This window comes from Gobius niger (genome assembly GCF_951799975.1).
Source record: "Gobius niger genome assembly, chromosome: 20".
Classification (NCBI taxonomy): domain Eukaryota; kingdom Metazoa; phylum Chordata; class Actinopteri; order Gobiiformes; family Gobiidae; genus Gobius; species Gobius niger.
The window spans coordinates 9,359,252-9,383,721 of NC_136871.1; the positions used below are offsets into that span (position 1 = coordinate 9,359,252).

Below are 24,470 nucleotides of genomic sequence, written 5' to 3' on the forward strand. Positions count from 1 at the left end.
CAGGCAAGTAGGCTTTTTTTTTTTTTACAGTGAAGTGACAGTTTTCCCCCTGAAAGTTGTGAAACCTGGTTTAAACTCAGTCCCTGTGATGAATTTTGATGTTGTAAATGCATTAGGAAAGTTTGAGATGAGTTTGGACCAGGAAATAGCAATTTGAAATTTGACCCTGTTTCTTTGTATAATAAGGTATAGCTCCTTTTAAGGTAATAAGACACAAGACCCTTAGCTTTAGGGGTTAAGGTTTTATGTCTTATTATTTACCTACTGATACACAGTATTCCATTGTACTACGTGTACAAGTTAATCTAAACACAGCTAATTCAAAGTTGGCTTGTTTTTTGTCATCACCATAAGCTGCATTTTGCCTGTTCCTTTAACACTTGCTCTCCATTAAAACAAACTACGTTGCCTCACTGACTTTGTGGATGAATTGTCGGTCGTCGGCGCTATCAGAAGATGTGCTGTAGTAAAGCGATGCGTCTATGATAAACTTGCCTCTTGCTCTTTCGCTGCTACAAAGCGGGAGTTTGGGCGGAAAGCGTGTCCTGATCACATAGAGCCACAGGAAGTGTCATCGGAGGAGCAACGTGAGAGCAGGAACCGCAAAGAGAAGGAAAGGTTCAGACAATTACTCAAACTCCAGGCTTGATTTTTAATATATTGCCTTAACATTTGGCCCGTCTTATTGAGAGGAAAGAATGTGATATGAAAACAGAAGATGAGAAACACAATCATCTTGCTTGTCATGCGCCATTTGGACAATATTGTCAAGGTTGGGGTTTTCATTAAAGCAGGCTTTGAGGGATTTGAGAATTTCACAGGTCTATTAATCCATTCTCCTAAAACATTGTCAAAATGTTAAAATTACAAAATTAAACCGAGGAATAAAAAAAAGTGTTCAGGAAATGTTAGAAATGTGGCTCACCTTGACTGAAGTACCTTGAATTTTATCTGATATTCTAAGATAGTGGCCCCCGCCTTTTGTCGCTTTCATTTCACAAAACTATTTTAATGATATCACTGCTCAAAACTCTCTGAAATCCAAGGGCATTTTGGGGCAATACTGTTCCCACTTGAATTACTCGATTAAAACATATGTTGTTTGGGAACAGAAAAATGAATGAAGCAAAAGTTCAAATCAAGGAGGTAGAGATAGAACGAATTAACAAAATTCAATTTCTTGGGATTTTAATTGACTGCAAATTAAGCTGGAAGCCGCATATTAAACTTATTGAAAATAAAATCTCTAAAAGCATATCAATGATAAATAAAGCCAGACATATACTGGATTATAAATCACTTCGTACTCTCTACTGTACGCTAGTCCTACCACATCTAATATATTGTATTGAGGTCTGGGGGAATGGCTACAGCAGTACTACAAACTCACCTGTCCTTCTCCAGAAAAGAGCAATTTGTGTAATTCATAATGCAGGATATAGAGATCATACTCACCCTCTTTTCCTAAAGTCAAATCTACTTAAACTGAAGGATCTAATCAATTATTTCACCACAATAATGATGTTTAAAGCTAAAAACGATCTATTACCAAACAGTATTCGGGATTTCTTTCGACAACAGGAGGAAGGGTATAGATTAAGGGGTCACATGAATTTCAAAACTCCGGTTGTCCGATCCACCAGGAGGAGTTTCTGCCTTGCTGTTTGCGGCGTAAAACTAAACGAAATGTACCACAGTTTGCCAATTTAAATCTATGTATAAAAACATGGTCTTCGCAAACTATAGAGCTGGATATTAATTATAGTTTAAACAACAATTTAAACAGTAACATTATTGTCGCTGGATTTCTATGGCCGTGATGTGTATATTGTGGAAAGACATTCATATTTTGTAAAACAATTGTTGTAAATATTGAGTCGTGCAGGTTGTTGTAAAAGAAGAACGATGTGAGCTGCTTTTGCTCCTGTAAAAATATCAAGTAGAAAGGGGGGTGGGACTAAACAAGGTCACACTTCAACCCACTCCTTTTTGAACAATTGCTATATTGGTATCCATTACTTGTATTATCATTGTTTTTTAAATTGTTCGAAATAAACTAAACTAAAAAAAACAACATAACATTTCAATGCACCTTCACTTTTTATACCTTTTTTTTTTTCAAGACACCGTGGGCTCTTATCATCTGCATGCTGTTTTTGATCTACATGCATCATTTACGGATCAAAATCAATGCACACCCACAGTGTTAATGAACATAACAGAACATTTAACAACAGATATACATATTTGCACATTAAAACGCCATCCTTAGCCGGAGTCACTGTTCTAACAAACTGCTGTGTTCATGTTAATCTAAATAACTGGAGAGAGAGTAACAGTAGTGTTTTCATCTGTTTATTTTGGTTTTGTTGACTTTACGCCTTCATTATGAGGCCTCCAAACATGTTCTCAGATAAAGTGTGATTGGTGTTCGTTCGCACCGGAGAGGTCAGGCACTGCCATAGTTACTCATCACTGTTATTCCTCCCCGCTATTGCCCAGCCTTGGTTTTCCAATAAATTCAATGCATGTCTGAATTAATGCATTACAAGCCTTGCAGGAGATATTAAAAAATGATAAAAACTAATCCGTTGAGCGCGCTGGCGTCTGTGGCAGGGTCCTGGATCCGCTCTGACCCTGACTGTCCACTCCTGCCTTGCTCGGTGACTTATGATATTTGGTGTTTCTTGGATAACACTTTAATATTTCATTACATTCTCTGAGTCGGGGCCCGATACTGCTCCCTCCAGAGCATCACTATTAATCATAAGGAGCTGTCCCAGGCTGTCTAATAACTCCTAACTACCGGCAATACACAAACACATTTATATACAGCGCCGGCGTGGGGAGAGGGAGAGACCTAATCCTACAAAGAGCTACACAGAGGACTGCAACTGTTGTTCTGTTAAATAATACAACCGGGACAATCTCGTGAGTGCCGGCAACTCCTATGTTTGAAAGAGCGGACTGATTCTATATGGTTTCTATTGTTGTGAGATGAAAGACCACACTGTTTCTGCATTATGTGACTTTGCATTGGCATGAAAAACCTTTATACAGCGGGAACCATATGTTTACATACACTTCATATAAAGAAACATTTGCATTTTATACTCACTGTCTGACGTAAGCGAGCAGAGCTAAAATTGAAAAACTTGTGAAAAATGCAATGAAAGTGATTGGAAAAACAGAATACCCATCTTTAAAGAACATTTATGACAGACTAGCTCTTGACCAAAAAGTGATCACAAACCCAGGCCACCTGCTGAACGGGGAATATGAGGTTCTCCCCTCTGGCAGGAGGTTCAGGGCGTTTATATATACGAACAACCGCTTTAAAGGAATAGGCCACCGTTTTTGCATACTAAGATATGTTCTTACCTAACCTTAGTCGAGTTAATATATCCCCGTCTGGTCTTTGTCCGTGCGCTCTGTTACGCAAACGGAGCACATACGCAGCCTCTCCCACATGTCATATAGCTCCAAAAAAGCTCACGATAGAAGCTACCAAGCTCTTCCACGTGTTCCCTATTTAAAGAAAGTTATGTGAAGTGTTTTCATGCGAAGTATATTTACACAGAAATGTAACATGTCGATTTTATAAGCAAATAAAAGGGGGGACTATATTGTGAGGCGTAATGATACAGGAGCACAACTTCCGCGCAGTAACTCCTAAAGACTTCCCCCGCTCACTTCCGTCAATAGAAGCTGCGTGACTTGTACAGAACCATTTACAACAAGCAGAAAATGCTATATGACATGTGGGAGAGGCTGCGTATGTGCTCCGTTTGCGTGACAGAGCGCACGGACAAAGACCAGACGGGGATATATTAACTCGACTATGGTTAGGTAAGAACATATCTTAGTATGTAAAAACGGTGGCCTATTCCTTTAAGCTTACTTTTGTCCCTACATCGGTGAGTCTTTTGAACAAGTCCGGCATCACTGACTGCCATTGTGTGTTGTGCTTTTGGCTGTACTTTCTTCAGTGTAATGCCAGCCACACCACTTTGAGGTCTGTTAGATGCATAGAGCTGTATGTGCTGTAGTGCTCTGTATGTATCCATGTTTGTATGTAATGTTGTCTAATTCATCAAGCAGCTGTGAGCCCAAGACACATTTCCTGCAAGGGACAATAAAGTTTAATCTAATCTAATAAAACCAGAATTTACCGTCATTTATTTTTTTCAGGTCACTTAGAATTTTTAAAAATATTTCTGTTAGAAATAGAATTTTACACAATTTTGTATTAATTTTTACAAAACCAAAAGTTTACATACACTAAGATTACTATACCTTTAAAGAATTTGGGAAAGCCCAGATGTCATGTCCTTTGAAGCACAAGTCTGGTTCATCCTTGGGGGCAATTTGAAGGCACTTGAAGGTACCAGGTTCATTGGTTAAACAATGATGGGAATGTCCAGTCATCACACAGATCAGAAAGAAGACGGGTTCTGTGTCCCAGAGATGAACGTGCTGTGTCTGAAATGTGAATATCAACTCAAGAACAAACGTAAAAGACCTGGTGAAGATGCTGAAACTGGTAAGACTTTGTCATTATCCAGAATGAAACAGGTACTGTACCAACATGGGCTGAGAGGGAACTCTGCCAGGGAGAAGCTCTTACTCCAAAAGAAACATCAAAAAGCCAGTTTGGAGTTTGCAAATAAAAAAAGGTAAAGACTTTCATTTTTGGAGATACATCCTGTGGTCTGACCACAGGAAAATGTGTCTTTTTATACAGTGTATGTGGTTTAACATGTCGTATGAGCACACCTTTCTAATGTAAAAACATGTAAAGACTTTCCATTAGAGAGTAAGAGGTCAAATATAGTGGCCTTAACGATCTATAAAAAGAGTCTGAACTGCTTGAAACATAAGTAAAGAGGGGTGTTTCCTTTTTGGCGCAGATTCTTTTTTAAGCTTCCCAAAGCACTTTACTGTCTGATATTCAACCACTCCCATTTATTCACCAACCATATATCGGGTCTATTGTGTCAAATGTACAGTTTTGAAACTCTACATGACTAAATGTTAAAGTTGTGGGAAGCTAACGGAGCCAATACATCAAAAACCCAATCATTTTAAGAAGGAAGAGAGACAGTTTTTTGGGACTATGGACTATGTGGCAGTGATGTCTTTAATGGGAAATGTGGTGGAATCCACTGCTGGAGACAGAGGTGAGAGGCTTCACTCACGCAAACTTCATTCATAACAAGTGCACGTGTTGCTTTCCTGTTCGCTCCTGTCTACTTTAATGCAGATTGACTGTCATTTGCAGCGCATCGATGATGTGTAGGTCAGATGAATGCGACCTGGCTGAAGGCGCATTGCAAGAGATAAGATGCGTATCGGATTTAGGACCACATATCTAAGTGGCCTGGGTCGCATAAAGAATAGATACAGGTCGCATAGGGGCAAAAAGATTAGAATTGGGTCACTTCAGCCTGCAGTGTGAACGTGAATGAATGATCAAAGCTCATCATTTCACTCACTCACACACTGCATTCACACGGACACAACAGTCAGGAAGTCGAAGTCGGGATTTGAACTTTTGGATTTCATGGACCTTTACCAACTGAGCCACTATCCCTCCTATAGCAACACATGAATGTAACTAGAGATGAACCGATCCAGCATACCAAGAGACTTTTTAGTTTAGTTTAGTTTATTGAATGAACAGTGGGGACATTAGATTTAGCACTATGCTAATTTCCATCTGTAGTCCTACACAATTAAAATGACATAACAAAATTAAGAATGACATTTCACAGGCAATTTACAGCTACAAGTGCAATAAACAAATACAAAGTGCAAGTTACAAATCAGAAAGTGCAGAATTATAAAGTGCAACAGTTTTTTTTCAAGTCTATACAACACATACACAATATAACATTATTACACTGGTAAACTAGAAGTGAGTGGCATTAAGAGTGGCTTCTTCTCCATTGTAAGATCAATAAAGTCATATTTTTTTGTCATGTTATAGATCAATTATCAATTATATCTACTGCTAAACTCTTGGACAAACATTTAACAAGGAGGACTTTTCTACACTAAAAATCCATGATATAAACCAGTGGTTCTCAACCTGGGGGTCGGGACCCCCAAGGGGGTCGCGAGACAAATTTGGGGGGTCGCCAGATCATTTGAATAAAATATACATATTTTCATTAGCATATCATCTAATGTTTTATTGTAGCATGATGTGGTATGTGCTATTTTACCATTATTTGTTCGTAGTTTGATGAATTTTATTTCAGTCATTTGTTTTTTAAGAATTACAGTATGTCGGCTAATGTTTCTATTGCCCGGTTTAACCCTGGCGGGGGGTCACGAACCCCTTTACCTTTTACAATGGGGGTCGCAGCTCCAAAAGGTTGAGAACCACTGATATAAACAACGCACATGAAGTGATCTGATCATTACAAATATGTTAGATCAGTTATTTCTTAAACTAAAATACAAACACTTGGCTTCAGCTTTGGCCGATTTTATTTGTTTGCTACTATAGATACAGACGGCATCTCTGGAATCGCCCATATATGGTCATTTTTAAAACAGTTAAGGGGGAAAACAATTTTGAAAAAATGTATATTTTCTCTAATTATTCAAAAAATACTGTAACAAATGCTGAAATATGAACATAGTTTTGACTAAATAAAGATACAAAGACATGGGGAGGAGCAAAGTGGTTCAACAGCCCATAAATACATGAATAACGGAGAATGCTAACTTGATGCTACATGTTTGCATCGGGCTAATGCTAACGGTTAGCTAGCGCTTGCTACAACTGCCGTTTTTTCACTTCTACTGAACAATCTGCTGTGAGAAAATATCCATATGGGCCCGATTTACACTTGACTTTATTTATGTGATAAATAAGTTCATATTCCACCAGAAAATGGCTAAAAAGAGTGAAAATTGTGTTTCTCTAAAGATCCTATTTTCCCCCTCGGCGAAGTCACGCCCCCTTCTATGACGAGATGCCGTCTGTATCTATAGATATTTCTATCATAGTTTCTGACCCTGCCTTGATAAGTTTTCCCGCTAGCTTTAGCATGCTATTGCTAACCACAGAATTGTGTGCGGCGATCACAAATACATTTCTGAAGGTTAAAACTAACTCAGCGATTGAATTCTACGGGTTCCTAGCTTTACAATGATATGCGACGCTCATATTCACTTACACACTTACTACAAAATAATTGAAAATTAGCCCTAGCTATAAACTCTTTTTGCATACATCACTTACAAGCTTGTTTTGTTCTATATTGACTTGCAATGTCCCTGTCAAATAAATCAACAAATAAAATAAAAATAGCATCAGTTGAGAATGGGATATTTGTAGCCGATACCCGATATCGTATTTTTTCCAGTATCTGCTCCAATATCCGATACATCCGTAAATGCAACCAGTGATTTCCACATCTCAAACTCAAAATCTTCTGTCAGGTAAATGTTATATTCACCAACAAAGCCCTGCGTCTCACAATGGCAACAAACCCACAGACCCAACGACGTCTTTCTTTGCAAAGAAAGAAACTGTGGTAGTGTTATCTTTTTTGTGATTGTTAAGATATATCTTCGGCAGAAAATGCTTATAATATTGTTCCATTCAAGAGTTATTGTGCAAACAGTGTGTTCTGGTCAAACAGTACCATCCAAAACATTAGGTATGATTCATCCACCCTTGTTTCCCAGGATGTTTACAGTCTATAACATAAGCATACAAATGTGCCGCTCTTATTTCACACACGCTCATTCCGTATCCACCTCATTGGTATGTTAATTTAGACGGCAGGAGCAATCCCTGTCTCGGTGAGTCCCGGCGTTCACTTCACTCACTGTCTCTTGCTCCAGTAAACACATGTGCAACCATCACTGCTACATATCAAACCGCTAACATATGAGGCCCAGCGTGGCACTTCCCAGCAGGCTCTGTGTCCCGGCGAAAGAAAAAAAAAAGAAAAAACATTGACCGGCGTAGTGCCATAGCCGCTAACCCCCCCGTGGAGAGCTGCGCTAGTCATCATGCATGTATAAAAACAAACCAGCGCATCATCGACAGCCAAGTGTCCCCTCTGATGTGGTCTATTTCCAAAGCTAAACTTCGCGGCCAGGAAAAAAAAATAAAAAATAAGGGGGGTGAGGCTAGATATTTACGCACCGAGCGCTCGAAAAGTGGAGCAATCTGAAGTAGGGCTGACCATCCCAGGCACAGTCTTTGTTTATTTACGCATGCAAAAGAGGACGACATCAGCCCAAAGCCCTATGGAGGTCCAGGGGAAAAAGAGTAAGACTGAATAAATTACTTAAAAGAGAAATAAACAGCCACAGTGTCACGGAGTACATAAACACAGACTCTGTTGACTAAATGCGTCTATTTCAATGATATAAAACAGGCTATGAATATAAAATATGGAGTGAAAGGGCAACATTATGCTTTTTGGAAAGAGGAATCCAAATCAAAGCGTAACACAACAAAGTTTGACCTGTCAGTCACAGCCCTGACCAACAGGGGCTACATTTTAATATTGGTTTGGCCTTTTCGGCGCTGAAAGCAACACATTTCATGGTCTGATGACTTTATATCTTTTCACAAGAAGTTCCCAGACTTTTCAGGTCTTGAACTCCACAATTCAAGATCCCCTCATTGAATGGCGCTTTTACATAAAATGTTGAGCTGCAACATTTTAAAACTGTGTGTTTGTCAATGTGTAATTTGATCTTATTTGTCCTTTATGCTAAATATAGGGTTGCCAAAGTTAAAGCTTTAACTCACGATTACGTATGCAAGTGTTTGCAGTGGTAAAGCTGGTGCCGTCATCGGTAAACTGATAACTTTAATGTATTTAACTAGTGCTGTCAATCGATGTAAAGCATTTGCTCACATTTCATTAACCAAATAATCACAATTTCATGATTCTATGGGAAAAGTCCAAAGCTTTTAATGGGGATCTCTCCAGTTCTTTCTTGGTCGCTCGCCCAAAGCTTTCAACATTTCTAAATTTACACGCACCTGTTAAGTCTTTGAAACTATGAGGTACATAAAGTAGAGTATAAGGACAAAATTCAAGCCATTTTTGTTGAAATAGCATTATTAGACAACAGCCCCCTGAATATGTAGTAATTTTTATTCATTGGTTCATTTGTAATATGTAGTTGTATGCGTGTGCTCATACTGTAGAGTCACTATTTTTCATTTATACAAGGTCCTGGGGAAAGCATCACCCAGCGGGGGGCATTATAACTTACCAACAGGACATGTCACCACACCATCACCACACTTCTGACAAAGGCTGACGCTCTTCAGTCCTAAAATGCTCACTACGGGCCCAGTTTCATGGGTTTTGAAATGGCGGAGGACATTTCCAAGTCTGGCTATGCGACAAAATCATAGAATTACAGACTGAAACACATCAGCAGTAGAAGAAGAAACAACCAAAGTGAACAAGATTAAGCAAAAACACCACTGCCGGTATCTTATTGAAAAGTTAACATGGTTAAAGGGGCTAGATGCAAGTTTGCCATTTTATACTCACTACTGCCACCTCAGGTCATGCATGTAACTGCACCTTCTATATTAAGCTCGTGCATGACGGCAATTCGGACCCGAAGTAACAGAAAGTGACAGTTCAGGATTATAGAGGGAGTTGTGGTGAATTGGTCTGGGCTCATTCTACACCTTACAGTAGGGGTGTCCAAAGTGCGGCCCGGGGACCAAATGCAGCCCTCAGACCAATTTTTGGTGGCCTTGCTGAATCAGTCTACATCATCAGAGATTATCTTTTTATTTGAAATGTGATAATTCTACACAATTCTAACATAACAACTAACATTTTACTGAGAGACAGAGCTGTCATGAAGGTTTTAAGCATAAATAAAGGTATAGGGCACAATTTACACCTCTGCTAGTCGAAGGTTTTGCGGCACCACCGATCTATGCCCCTTCACCCCCGTGGACACTTCAGTATTCGGCCCCCCATGAAAAATGTTTGGACACCCCTGCCTTAGGACATTGCTGGAACATGTAGGGGGAGGAAAATACTTAATTTTAATATTTTTAAACTCTGCATAGTCCCTTTTAAAAGCTAAAATGTTTGGCATATTTTTTGCACACTTCCCCTTTAAAGGAATCAAAGTGGCGCCACAAAACATGGCAAACCCCATCCGTACGTTCATGTTATTCGGAGATATTATTCGCGGCAATCTTTTGTGTCATCAGCGATCCCACAAACTCATTCCAGCAGTGTGATTATCAGCATGACTTAATCTGCCGTTTGTTTCTTCTTCTTTCCAGTCTTTTTTTCCTTCCAACCATGCACCGACAACACAGTGGAAGCGTGAAGGAGGTATTCCTGAGATTTACATTACAATGCAGTGTGAGTGTAAAGGTCTCGTCGAGGTCAGAGCGGTTCAGATCTTGACCCAGACCTCCACAGATGAACCACCAAGCCTTCACTCTGCCTCGCTGGACTCTGGAAGTACAACCTGAGCCGAGAGAAATGCACACTTCAGTAAGCGGTGTGGGAGGCTGTCAGAATGTGCTCAAATGGAACAGCTGGAATTTGTAATATAAAAGTACCCAAAAGCACTCTTAAATGTGGGAAATAGTGTATTATACAACTTGTTATTTCTACTACAACCATCCCAATAACAATTATCTGTCTTGTATTTACAGTATTTGTCTTTAGCTCTACAATACTAAACGTTCATTGACTGATTGAGGCGGCCGATCTGTGCCTCTCTGACCGCCACCAATCAACTACTCTCACTTCACATAGAGGGAAACTTGGTGCAGTGTCTTGCCTTGGGACACAACAATAGTACCAAAGACCCACATTTGTGAGAGTGCACATCACAGATGAACCAGTTCGCGTTCACAGACACTAAATCATTGGCCAGGTAATGACATCTGCGCCTGAGAAGAGTCCCATTCCCCGTCATGTCATCGCTGTGCCAAAACCCAACAGTGTTACAGAGTCCACTGAGGAGAGCATAGTCCAGCTGGATATCCAGAGAGTGTACACGATCGCCTCTACAAGGAGGGACAGGCGGCTTGTGCGGATTAGTCGCTGGCACGGATATCCCCCCGCTGTTTACTCTCCACTCCATCACACAGCTTGTAGTTGTTGAGATCTGGAGCAGATCACATCTCTATAACTCCTCGTTCAAGCACTTTGTTTACATTCATGGGTGTAGATTCGATGATGCTCAGTTCAAACTACATGCATGTTCTTCTTTGTTCCTTTGGGAATAATGTATGACTAATGAAATCTGAGCTAACCTGATGAAGCTGATGGAAGATCTGTCAACACTGTAGTCTCTCATTCGACTTTGCCCTTTTCATACATTGTCTAACATTTTTTCTGGTAATAACACAAAGTTATTTCATAGAGTCTCATTACATTATTCAAGCAATGAAACCCATCTTTTCCTTTCCTCATCCAGGGGCCATACAGCAAACCATCTATCGCTACAAGTTTAGATTAAGATAACTACAAATCAAAATTGTTAAAAGGAAAAGGCCACCGTTTTTCCATACTGAGATATGTTCTTACCTGACCTTAGATGAGTTGATGCGTAACTGTCTGGTCTTTGTGCAGGCGCTCAGTCACGCAAAACGACGAGGCAAAGATGTTTGTCTCTCCCAGCATATTCCTATAGCTCCAAATGGGGGTGAAGTTGGAAGCTACCATGCTCTTCCACAGGCACACACAAAGACCAGACAGGTACGTATCAACTCGTCTAAACTCAGGTAAGAACATATCACAGTATGGAAGAACTGTGTGCCCTCAGTCACACAAAAAGTCCAAAGATGTTGTTAGCATTTGGCCTCTCCCAGCATATTCCTATGGCTCCAAATGGGGTGAAGTTAGAAGTGACCAAGCTCTTCCACAGGCACGCACAAAGACCAGACAGGTACGTATCAACTCGTCTAAGCTCAGGTAAGAACATATCTCAGTATGGAAAAACGGTGGCCTGTTCCTTTAAGTCAAGAGAATAGTCCCCTCTTCCTGCACCAAACATTCGGCTTTTCTCCGAGAGCGTATGTCCTCTGTGCTCCGACCTGTATGACGCTCCCTGTCCTCTCTGTTGGAGCGGGCAGGAGGTGCGGGCCCAGGGCCCCGGAGGGAGAACCCTGGGGGCCTGCAGCAGCTGTCCATGTGGGGTCCCCCTCTGCGGAGCTGGCAGGAAGAGAGCGGTCTGATGCAACGCCCAGAGCTCTGATCTGAGTTTCACTCCAGAATCACGTCCATCAGCAGGACTCTGTTTACACCCGAAACAGACGGTTCCACTCCAGTGACTCGCTCAGTTGATTGGCTCTTTGACTGGAGGGTTAGTGTGCTACTAACTTCACAGCAAGTGCCACAGAAGTTTAATCACCATAATGTTGTTTTCTCAATATTACTTACTTACTTACTATTATTGTAAAAAAAAATAAAAAAATAACTTTCTTTGGACAGTTCTAAAAAAGTCCAAATTATATTAAATACGTATGCTACCGTTTATAAACTAATCATCTATTTGAGACACCTCTCACCCGCCTCCTGCTGCCCAGCCCTCACCCCTGCCCAAGCAAACCAAGTGTGCGGCCTGATGACATCATCACACAGCGCTGTTTGTTTATGTCGGACCAAAGCATGTGCCAGTAGCACAATGCAAAGGGGAACAAAAACAATCATCCCAGCGGCATGAAATAGTACGAGTTTGCTTTGTGCTGCGTTTGTGAGAGTTTGAGATTTTTCTGCAACAACCAGCCCTGGGCAAAAGATATCGAGGCCTCTAAACTTCGGTTCCCCTTTCAACAAAAGGTGAGCACTTATCAGTAGTGTTATCTCAAGAGCTACGTATAAAAATGATTCTATTATTATTATTTCGGTGACAAATAACAGTTCATGCCCTGGTAGTTCAGCCTATCAGCCGCACTCACACAAACCAGGAAGGACTTTCTGTGCTTTGGACAGACAAGCGGGAGGGCATCCTTAATAATATTTTTTTCCCGATTATGCCATTTTTGTCATTGTCTAGTGCAGTGGTTCTCAACCTTTTGGAGCCGCGACCCCCATCATAACAGGTAAAGGGGTTCGTGACCCCCCCGGCCGGGCCACACCGTGAAAAATAGGAACATTAGCCAACATGATTCTTAAAAAACAAAGAAATAAACAAATGGCCGAAATAAAAATCATCAAACTACAATCAAATAATGGCACTCTGGTAAAATAGCACACACATGCTACAATAAAACATTAGATTATATGCTAATGAAAATATGTATATCTTATCTAAATGATCTGGCAACCCCCCAAATTTGTCTCAGACGACCCCTAGGTTGAGAACCACTGGTCTAGTGTAATAATCTAAATTGAACTTCGATTAATTGCACAGCCCTACTTACTATACTCATCCAGCACAAGAACATGACGAACAAGTTACTTTAAAAATGTAACATATTCTATATTAGGAGTTACAGCTTTAAAAATGTAATATGTTTGTGTTACATATTACTGTTTCAGAAATGTAGCTGAGTTACACTACTTTGAGTTACTTTTGGCAATAGTAATGATGATGGCAATGAGCAAAAGTCAAATATTTCCTTTTCCTTTGCTATCCCCATTCTCTCATGTTTTGTTTTGACGACATTAACAACATGTAACTGCAGATCTTATACACCAGTGTGCAACATGATTTGGTGCTGCATTATATTTGGTAATATGTTATATTCCTAGTTTTTGATACGTTACCCTAGGGCTGTGCAATTAATCGAAATTCGACTACAATTTCGATTATTACACTAAACGATTACAAAATTAGCATGATAGAAAGAAAAAACTTTTTTTTTTTTTTTTGCAAAGCAGACTTGCATTATTTCATGGCGCTGGGATTCTTTTCCCTTCGCATTTCACGTGCCACGGCTCATGCTTTTGCCTGACATAAAAACAAACAGCGCTGTGTGATGATGTCATCAGGCCGCGCTGCTCAGTTTACTTGCGCAGGTGTGAGGGCTGGCCAGCAGGGGGCAGGTGTGAAACAGAGACCTCTCCTTAATCGAGGCATACTTTTCAAATCATTTGTAATTTTATGACTGTTCAGAAAACAGAAAATATTCAGCAGTTTTTTTTTATTAATAAATATATATATATATAAAATAAATAGTTTATTTAAAGGCAACAAATAATCGTTTGAATCATCGTGATTTCAATTATGACAAAAATAATTGTGATTATTATTTTTTCAATAATCAAGCAGCCCTACCCCAACACTGATCATGGTTATCACTATTTCCTGCCTGCTCCAACACCACGCCGATATGAAAATGCTGGTGTAATGAAAAAGCCATGTCAATATATTAAACAAACCAGAATTCAAGAAATGTCAACGTTGTCAAAGGCCAATGCATCAAAAGACACAAGCTGTGTATAAAAAAAAATAATATAAACGAAGATAAAAACTAATAAGCGAGATAATGAAGGGATATTTTGACCTTTAGAAATCTTTGCACATAAACAGGTAGCAGCAACATAAAAAGACCGGGTGAAGAAGAAAGCCATGTCCTGAAATGTTCCCAACCTCTGTGGCTTCTCCCATTAAAATAATAACATTTCTGCAGCTCAATAATTCCAGGCATAATACACCCTTTTCACAGCGCTGCAGTCGAGCTGTCACTCAGAAAAGCCATGAGAGTTGTAATTTGGTTTGCATATACTGGGAATGGCTTTAAGTAAAAAAAGGAAGAAAAAAGAAAAGTGTATTATTAGATCCTTTGCTCCGGTGGAGAATAGGTTGCATTCGTGTCATTCTGGAATTCTGTCATAATGTCAGATGGAGGGCGTGGGCCGTGCTCACTGGGCTATTCACTGTTTTTGATAGAAATCTCCAAACTGAAAGTCCACGCATGTTGAATTGTGTCGTGTTATGTTATGTGTTTTGTTTAATGCTAAAAGCCATGCCGCTGTGTGAATGCCTGATCTTGCGAGGTCTTGGAAGCTGAACAAGGATTGGGGCGTGTGAGAACTTGGACAAGACACTGGGAGGACAGTTTGTGATTCATGTGGATAAGCCCAGGAGAAATCAATCACAAAACAGGTCAAAACATTTTACGATTATACAGTTCAAAGGCATATTCCACCTGTAGACTGTACAATAGCGATGGACTAAGTGAGGGCAGCCTATAGCGTTCAGCGTTTGGAGCCAGCTCATATTTAGAAAAGGGCAAAAACCAAAAGAGCGAAAGGAAAGAAATAGGACGATGTTGCCCGTGTTAAGACAAACACGTAAGAAAGGGGTATCAGAAGGTCAGGGGTTCAGCTCCTGCAGGTGCACACTATTTTTGTGTCTTTGGGCAAGACATCTTCAATGAAGGTTCTCGAGTCATCTTCTGTACTCTGGAGTTGAAGTGTCGAATGTTTCACCTTTCATCCAAAATGCTTCGTCAGCGCACTAAGAATCAGCTCAGCCCCCGGCCCAGATAAAGACCACAGGGAGGATTTCAACTTGGCTTAGTCCCTCCCCTCTATTGACAGCTATACTCTCACCTGAAGGAAAACATCTTTGTGATTTAAGTGTTTGTAATTCTATGTCCTTACGACCTAAATCGCACCCGAGTTTCAGTAGGAACGACCCTAATCTCAGTTGATGACGTCTAATTACCTGCCCATTAATCTGTCCTGGGCTGAGTTTCAGCCTCATTAACATGACAGAGCCCTCGAGATTATGGGTCTGATTTCTGTACATTGGAGAAAGATGAAGTCGAAGTCCTCCTTTCCTGTTTATGGAAGTGTTCTCCTTCTTTACAAAAACTGCTTCCTTCACTCCTCGTTCAAACCAGCGTTTTTCCCGAGCTAAAATCTTAACCTCGCTGTCCTCAGGAGTGGTTGGTGGCTTTGAGGAGGAGATGAACAGCAGACTGAGGGCCACTTGTGCTTTCCCTGCGGTGTCGAGAAAGCCTCTTCTGTGAAGTTTTACAGAGGCTGAAACTCAGCCCAGGACAGATCAATAGGCAGGTTATTAGGAGTAACCAGCGAGTAGGCCAGCTAGAGTAGGGCCTTTCCGACTGAAACTCAGCCCAGGACAGATCAATAGGCAGGTTGTTAGAAGTAACCAGCGAGTAGGCCAGCTAGAGTAGGGCCGTTCCGACTGAAACTCAGGTGCGAATTAGATCGTTAGGATGTAGAATTGCAAAGACAGACATAAATCACAAAGATGTTTACCTTCAGGTGACAATACGTGATAATAAGTGTGACGTCACGACTTCCGCTTCCGGGTCCTAGGAGAGCGGCAAACATGCGAGAAAAAAACTCTGAAAAACACCAATCAATATTTCTGAAACTCAACGGAGAGTTAATGAACCTACTTATTTCTCAGACTCATTAGCCAAAAATGCCGCACCTACTGCTAAAAAAGTAATACCTACTAAAGTCACTACTTCCGGATTAAGCGTAGCTGCTGCGCTGACTCGGACGTTAGCATTTCTCTCCGCTAAACCCGGATGTAGCATTTTTGGCTAATGGGCCTGATAAATAAGTATGTTCAGTAACTCTCCGTTGAGTTTCAGAAATATTGATTGTGGTATCAAAGAATTTTTTGGTAGTTTCTCGTACATCTGCCGGTCTTTGTGAACCCAGACGTAGAGCTGTGACGTCACCACTTAACAAACGTATAGGTGTCAATAGAGGTGAGGACTCCTCCCTGTGGTCTATATCTGGTCTCCGGGCTGAGCTGATCCTTATAGCCCTGACAAAGTCTTTTGGATGAGAGGCGAAATGTTCAACTCTTCAACGACAGACTATAGAAGATGACTCAAGAACCTTCATTGAACATGGACAACTCCTGTACGACTGAGAGCCTACACAGACATCTTGGGCAAGACACTTCACCCACTTTGCCTCCAGTGTCTGCGAACATTGGAGTATGAATGAGAGCGTTAATGAATGACTGGTTCCTTGCTGTAAAGCGGTTTGGGCCTAATGAAGGTAGAAAAGTGCTATGAGACCATTAAAGAATGACCAGCCTGTGTTTAATAATGACTTATAGAGACAAAAAACTTTTAATGGAAAGTCAAGGAATGTCCGGAGCCTGCCCCCATTTCCCCTTAGGCTCCAGAATAGTGATGCTACATTCATGTTCTTCACAGTCTATGATCCCACCACCTGTCGGCAACCTCTATATTAATCCATTAGACTCTTTGGTATTAGTCTTGTGGAGGCAACCTGTTACAAAATGGGAAAAGTGGGGCATAATAATTCAAACAAATGTAATAAAATAAAAATGGAGCGGATTGTTGGTTCAGCAACAGTGCTTGAAAATGCGCATGTTCCGCCTTTGATCCCATGAATCATGTGAGGGGTAACAGAAAGCGATAATGTGATTGCTTGTGTCAGGATGATTCGACAGATTACATTTTTAATCATGGGGGAGAATGCAATTTGTACAGATTACACCGGGGAATATGGCACTTCATGTTTAGTGAGAGTGCAGCGAGCGAGAGACGTAATCTGCGGATAGAGAGTGAGAAGGCAATACACTAACAGCAATATATACTGTGGCATTGTTTCGCAACTGGAGGGCAGAGAAAAGAAGAAACATGTTCAGAACTTTGACTAAAATGAAAGCTGATGAAGTGTTTTGATTGCAAGCATCAAAATAATAATTAAATCAACACACACAAGAAACAGTCTTTCTGTCAGCACACCTTAAAAACCGTAGTCAGTTGAAAAAACGTCAAGCCAACATTACTACAGCAAGTTGGTGGATCCTGTCTATCAAATGGCCATATCGTAAAACATATTGGATTGTTCATTTCAAAGAAAACCCATAAGAGTGTTATATCGATCGGTTTCAGTCACAAGAGTTTCTGTCTTTTTATAGGCTCCATTCTGACGACTTTTCATCAGTCACAAAATGGGACACTTTGTTTTGAATCATTAACCTGTTACCTGCCATCTGAGGGTTAGGCATAAGTGCTACACTGGAAAAAATGCTTGTCTTTGACAAAAATGACTTAAAGGAAAAGGCCACCGTTTTTACATAGATATATGTTCTTATCTGAGCTTAGACAAGTTGATGCGTACCTGTCTGGTCTTTGTGCGTGCCCTCAGTCGTGCAAAAAGACCAAATATGTTGTTAGCATTAGGCCTCTCCCAGCATATTCCTATAGCTCCAAACGGGGGGGAAGCTGGAAGCGACCAAGCTCTTCCACGGGCACGCACAAAGACCAGACAGGTACGCATCAACTCGTCTAAGCTCTGGAAAGAACATATCTCAGTATGGAAAAACGCTGGCCTGTTCTTTTAATTATTGGAATTTGTGCTGATTTCAAGTAGGTTTGGACCATTTCATCGGCAATGTTTTGTCTCATTTCAAGTGTTTTAAAGCTGGTTCCATTGGCGATCTTATTTCAAGACAGCCCAAACCTGCTCAAACTTGCATTAAATGTGTTAATTCAAGCACTTTTTAACCATTTTGCGAAGATAAGATTTTTCCGGTGTAAGTCTAAGCCTAACCCTAACCGTTAGGATCTCAAAGCGTATTTACACAGAGGGCGCAGGCTCTTGGACAATTATTTTCTGAGTGGCGGCGCTATGTGCTTTGAGCCTTCGCCACTTGTGAGAGGGCGTCACAAGAGGAGGTGACCGCTCTGATGCGAGCACCACTGACATTCATTTCCTCGCTTACATCATGCTGCCTTATGTTCTTCCTTAAGCATGATACTAAAAACTTTATTTACCCCATCGTGAGCTAAACAATGTTCATGTCCTTCTTGGCGTGAACGCAAAACAAAACAAATGCACACGTTCACCCCCCACTCCCCCACAACCCCTCTACCGAGTTGATCTGGTTGGAGGATAAAGCATATCTCCACCCCAGTACCCCTTAAATGCGCTAAGTCTGAGTGGCAAGATCACAAAGCACGCTCCTCCTTAGCACAAAATGTTACGCCATAGTCTGCGTTTTGACACACAAGATCAGGCCCGAGAGCTTACAGCCTATATGCCAGTGCGATACCTCAAAGCCAAAACCTTCTACATCACATTTGCCGTCCTTAACCATAACCCTAATTCCAAACCCTAAACCTAACCCTAAAATAGCAGACAACAGGTTAATTTCTCTCTAGCCACAGCCCTCAGATTTCATCACTTTGTACCCATGGATGCTCCCGTGCCCTCCACCTACCATTATGATGTGAAATTGTGAAACATCTTGAATGTAACCTATTGTTTTGCGATGAGCTTGCAAACAAACACATGTCCACCACTGCATTTCTCCGGGAACTCGGCGCAGGGACGAGCTAAAATGCAAAGCTGTGCAAATCTCCACTATGAGACGGGATTGCAAAGGAAGTGGGACTATATATATATATAATGAAATTAAAGTGACTCAGTGTCTGTAATATCCCGGGGGTATACTGCTAGTTGTTGTATGAGAGGGGGGAGATAAGAGGATTTCGTCAGGTTGAGATGCCGGCTAATGCCATTGTTCCTACTGGGAGCACAAAACGGTAAGAAGAGCTTTTCAGACGCCTTTTCTGCTTTTCGCCGCACTGTTAGTGCAGATATCATTTCCAAAGGTGGAGTGCAATACTCCACTGCTGGCCTTAACATGCATATCCACAGACGAATACACCCACAATGTGTTCACGATAATCCAATAGAAAAGATATATTTGAGAAAATGTCACGCTTCCTACGCGCCTCCTCTCCCCTCGCTCACTTAATGCCTCAACCTCTAAGTACTTCTAAGTGACCGCTAAGGATGCACTAAATTGAGTTAGTGTTACCCAAGACTTGCTCATCCCTCTGCTTCCTTGTCTGCTACTTCTGGCCTCCTTACTCTCTCCGATTCCGCAAGTAAATTTGTCTCAAAGTTATGTCAGCTAACCATGTGCAGGGCCGCTTGCAGCATTAAGGGGGCCTGTGGCAAGGTGTTCCCTTTGGGGGCCTGTGAGAGAGAAAGAAGCCTATTTAACTAACTATTCTTTGGAACTAGGGCTGGGCGATTTTGGGAAAAAAAAGAATCACGATCATTTTCCCCATATTGATCGATCTCGATTTTCAATTTTATTTTTTCATAATAAATTAAATACACCTCGCTGATTCATAACCTCAGCCCTAACAAATACAAAAGGTTTCCTTCAGTTTCATTTACACACAAGTCTTCCATTGTCTCGATCAAGCTCCCAAACTAGGTACTGTTTGTGCCAAAGAAATGGCTGTAAAGCTGTCGATTATAAAGTCCTATGACGATTATTGAAATTGACCAAAGTAAAGATTGCGATTCCGATGAAATTTCAATTTATTACCCTGCCCTATTTGGAACTATTACATCATTGCTCTTTAAATGTATTGCAAATGTGATTAGATTTGCATATTATGCTTTTAAAGCAGAACTAAGTAACTCATGCCCCTAGAGGCCATTGCAGGTGTCGTAGCATGTTGTGTTTTTTTACTCATTAATTGTCCGTGAGAGTAAATACTACACTGACAGAAAAGACAAAGGGAGAGAGGGATATTGTACATCCAATTACACAATGGAGATCATTTTTTTTGCTCAAACCTGGCTGTAAATACTGTTTAAGTGGTGCTAGCCCGCAGCTAGCTTTGCCTGTTAGCCTGTTAGCTTCTTTTTCGTGATTCTAATAGTGTGTATAGCGCCTCCGACCCGGTTGCAGGCAAAGTTGCAAGTGTGTTTTTCTGGCCAGAGACACCAGGGGGAGATGAAAGACCCCCAATCATCCCATTAACACTTGTATTACCCCCAGAGGGACTACGGAAAGGATTTATGAAGGTAAACATGTTACTTAGTGCTGCTTTAAATCAAGATTCCGATTGCATTTGACACCGGGACAATTAGCATTAGAGAGAAAACTGTGATAGACATGATATTTTGTCGTATGTGGCAGAAAAAAAAGCACACATAAACATTCAAGAAAGGCATGCAAGTACAGGTGAACACATTTAAAATTATTTCTCCAAAAGATGTTTTTTAGAAAAGAGAAGTGCATGTACTTAAGGGGCCCCGTGCAGAATGGCCCCGAAGCATCAAACGACCGCTTCCCCAAACCCCGCCCTAAACAACAACAAACCAGTGCGTCTGATATGATCTAATTTTCGATCAACTCTGCGACTCTTGAACCCACAGCTGCTCATGCTGTACTTTTTGCGGGAGAAATGATTTGCATTCAATCTCCCGAAGAAGAAAAAAACGAGCAGCGTAGGTGTTCTTATAGCTGTCACAATGGTAGCTCAAACCAATCTGCCAGCGGGCTACGGGCTGTGTGTTTAAAAGGCTAAACTCAGGCGTCAATGCTATTAGTGGGAAAAACAATGTGTGCACAGCAGAGGAGGCGCCGCGCTCAGCCCCGACTCACCGTGTGGTCCAGCGTGCACGTTTAGCACTTAAACCAGCAGCAGGCAGGCTTTTGGACACAGGCCAGTCACATAAACTCATGAAATACATAAAAATAAGACGGCATTTTAATGGATTAATGACAGAATGATTCACTTCTATATAATATTGAGATTGTTGTATATAAAACATTCTTACTTGAATTATGCTGTTGCTATTGTTGCAAGAGGGGAAGCAAATATCCCATTATGCTGTTTTTAATACAGTTCTTATAATGAGCTCAACGTCTATGCTGGTCAGTGGTGAAGATTTTTCATACTGGAACCAGGATCAAGTCTCCCTCCAAATATAGATACTTTGATTTATTTAAAAATGTGTTAAATGTATCGACTGCTCATTTTCGGATGTTGGATCAATGCAGTGTTTGTCCATTGAAATTACTTTTGCTCATTCAGTTTGAACAGGTGAGCAACATAACAGTCTTTTTTTCCACGTATTTCAACGCAGTTTAATGTAAAAACACATCGGTTTCGGCGCCAGTATCGACTACTAGGCTGAGTAATACACGGTATCGGATCGGATCCAAAAATCGCAGGTCACACTCTCATATGAACAGAGGATTCACATCTCCCGAACTCTGCTTCTGCCCGTTGCTAAAACACGCTGAGGTGTATCCGTCTGTGAGCCTCATAGAAAATCATAACGCTCGACTGTATCGGACATTTTTGTGGGAAAAATTGAGCTACTCGTATTTTCTCGCTCCTGGTCCCCTTCGGTACTCGTAAAATTGTTTAGTGCGTGTTTAACGGCGTGCAAAGAAACATTACCTATTTCTGTTTTTCAACACTTTACGCATAAACACGTCAGAATCTTGCAGTCTTAAGGCATTAAGGTGATGAAGTGATGGGCTCTAGACAAAGAAGGTTCTAACTTTTTATCGCTATAACTAGATTTGTCATTTTGGGTATCCTCAAAGAGAACGAATTTAGGAAATATGTCGTATAGCAATAGAGGAAAATTATACTGGATGTTTGGGTTTGATCACATTGTGGATAAGTGGACGGTCCTCTCCTCTATAGGCCCACTTTACGGATCACAAATGAGGTTTTTACCGTATTAAATCGAGCATAAGACAAATTCACATGTAGCTCTTCATAACATACACGTCGCCCAATGAAATGTTTTCTTTCTATGACTTAAGTTTGTGGTGCAGAAAGTGGAGGTGGATTACAGGGAAAGGTCATGTTTTTATTCTTTTTCATTTGAGTCCTCGCGCTTACACACACACTAACACACACACACACACACACACACACACACGCTCGCGCCGCATGCACTTGCTGGGACAGACCCCTGCTATTGTGTGAGGCTCCATTGTGCTCCAGCCAGTCCGTTATATGAATGATGGAAAACAGCTATTATCACCGCTAGCAAAACAAGAAATCAGCACACTTATTATAACAGGGGGGGGACGGGGGGGTAGAGGGGAATATTCAGAGCATTGTGTGCACATAGGAGGAACTACGGTGTTATATTTAACCACACAATAATCACGATAGTAATGATGAGGTTGGTGTGGGTGCAGCAGCAGCAGCAGCAGAGTCTGTGCCACGCTCGTGCCCGGATTGAAACAAGTACACATGGCAAGCCAGGGGCGTATTTAACTTCAGAGGAGAAAATGAGAGGAAGTGGCTGCGAGCGCAAATAGATGAATAGATAAAGAAGGAAGCACCGCTCACACTGCTTGGAGTGTAGGGGCCGCAGCAGAGTCGCCATAGGAATACACGCAAAAAAAAAACAGAAAAGAAAACACTCGGTTTTAATTGTGGAGGGAAATGTGGGTGAGGAAGCGAAAATTGAAGATTGATCAGTGGCTGTAAAAGTTTAGGCTTGTTCATAAGAAAAGTGTGAATTAAGGAATAACGGTTGATTATTTATTAGTAGAAACACATATAGTTAGGAGTAGGAGTTTGCTTGTTCTTTTTTATAATAAGAAGTCTTCGGTTAAAAAATGGTACGATTTTCTTTTGCATTCAATGTTTGCCACAGCCGAAAGTTTAGTGAGAGGAAAGTGTGTGCCCATGTTGTTGAATATGGCATGTTCTTTCACAGAGTCTGGAAATGTTTCAATATAGAAATAACCTCAGAAATGGAGAGTGCTAACAAGAGGCAAAAGTTGGTGGGAGTAAACTCACCTTGTGCAGGATCCACTGACAAAGGAGGACAATGCTCCAGCCGAGAAGCTGCATGTCTCCTTCCTTACACGCCGACCTTCCCAACAACAGGACTGGTTCAGAAGGAAGAAAGAAAAAAAAAAAAACAGCACTACTTGTCTCCCAGGATGGACATGTAAAGACGCGCGCCCCGAATCCAAGCAATCCCAGGAGTGTGTCAAAGTGCGGGCGCGTGAACTTGTGCGCTTGTCTGTGTTACTCTCAGTCACGGTGGGGGCTCGCGGTGACAAACTTTGACAAAAGCGGTGCCCGTTCCCGCCTCAAGTGGCGCATCCTCCGCTCATGTCGAAGTGGTTGGAACGCTTTCCGCGCGAGGTCACTCCGGCCGCGTGACTCTGCTCTGAAGACCACCGGCGTGTGTTTTAGGCTCGCATGGTTTGGAGAGATCTCCGGTACGCGCTCCCTCTCCGTCCCTCCGCCTCCTCTTCCTCCATCCACGCGCTCTCTCTACTATCACCGTGAGCGCGTCATGGCGCACGGCGGGTTCTGTTTACGCACACTGGTCATAATTACGCGCGCTTTGGAAATGGGTTACCCACCTGTAATTATGTGTTTAAAGAGGGGATTTTAAAAAGCATAGTGCATATTTTCTCCGCTCCTCATAGCAATATGTATTTTATTTTACCATGCACATTTTCTCCAGTTCGGCTTTACCCAAATCTAAAAGCTTCTCGACTGGAGCTTGCAGCCTATAGGCCAGGGTAATGGCTCATTTGAAAACTAAGACCTACAAAATTGACCGTAACTTTTTTGTTGCCACGTTTTGTCACATTTTTGAAAACATTGTTGTGTTTTTCTCTTTTTTGTGTCATGTTTTTGTTGCATTTTCATCGTCTGTGCTTTTTTGATGCTTTTTTCTCATCACTTTTTCATCGCATTTTTGTCTCCA

The 24,470-nt window shown here is 41.3% G+C and overlaps 1 protein-coding gene across 1 annotated transcript in view; it reads right to left on the minus strand.

Annotated features, from left to right (window-relative positions):
- Positions 1-24,018, minus strand: part of nxph4 (neurexophilin 4) — an 81,010-nt gene extending 56,992 nt beyond the window's left edge. Inside the window, exon 1 of the mRNA XM_079579339.1 lies at positions 23,543-24,018. Within this exon, the coding sequence (XP_079435465.1) occupies positions 23,543-23,596 (54 nt within the window). The 5' untranslated portion in view covers positions 23,597-24,018. The remainder of the gene's footprint in view (positions 1-23,542) is intronic.
- Positions 24,019-24,470: the final 452 nt, after the last annotated feature.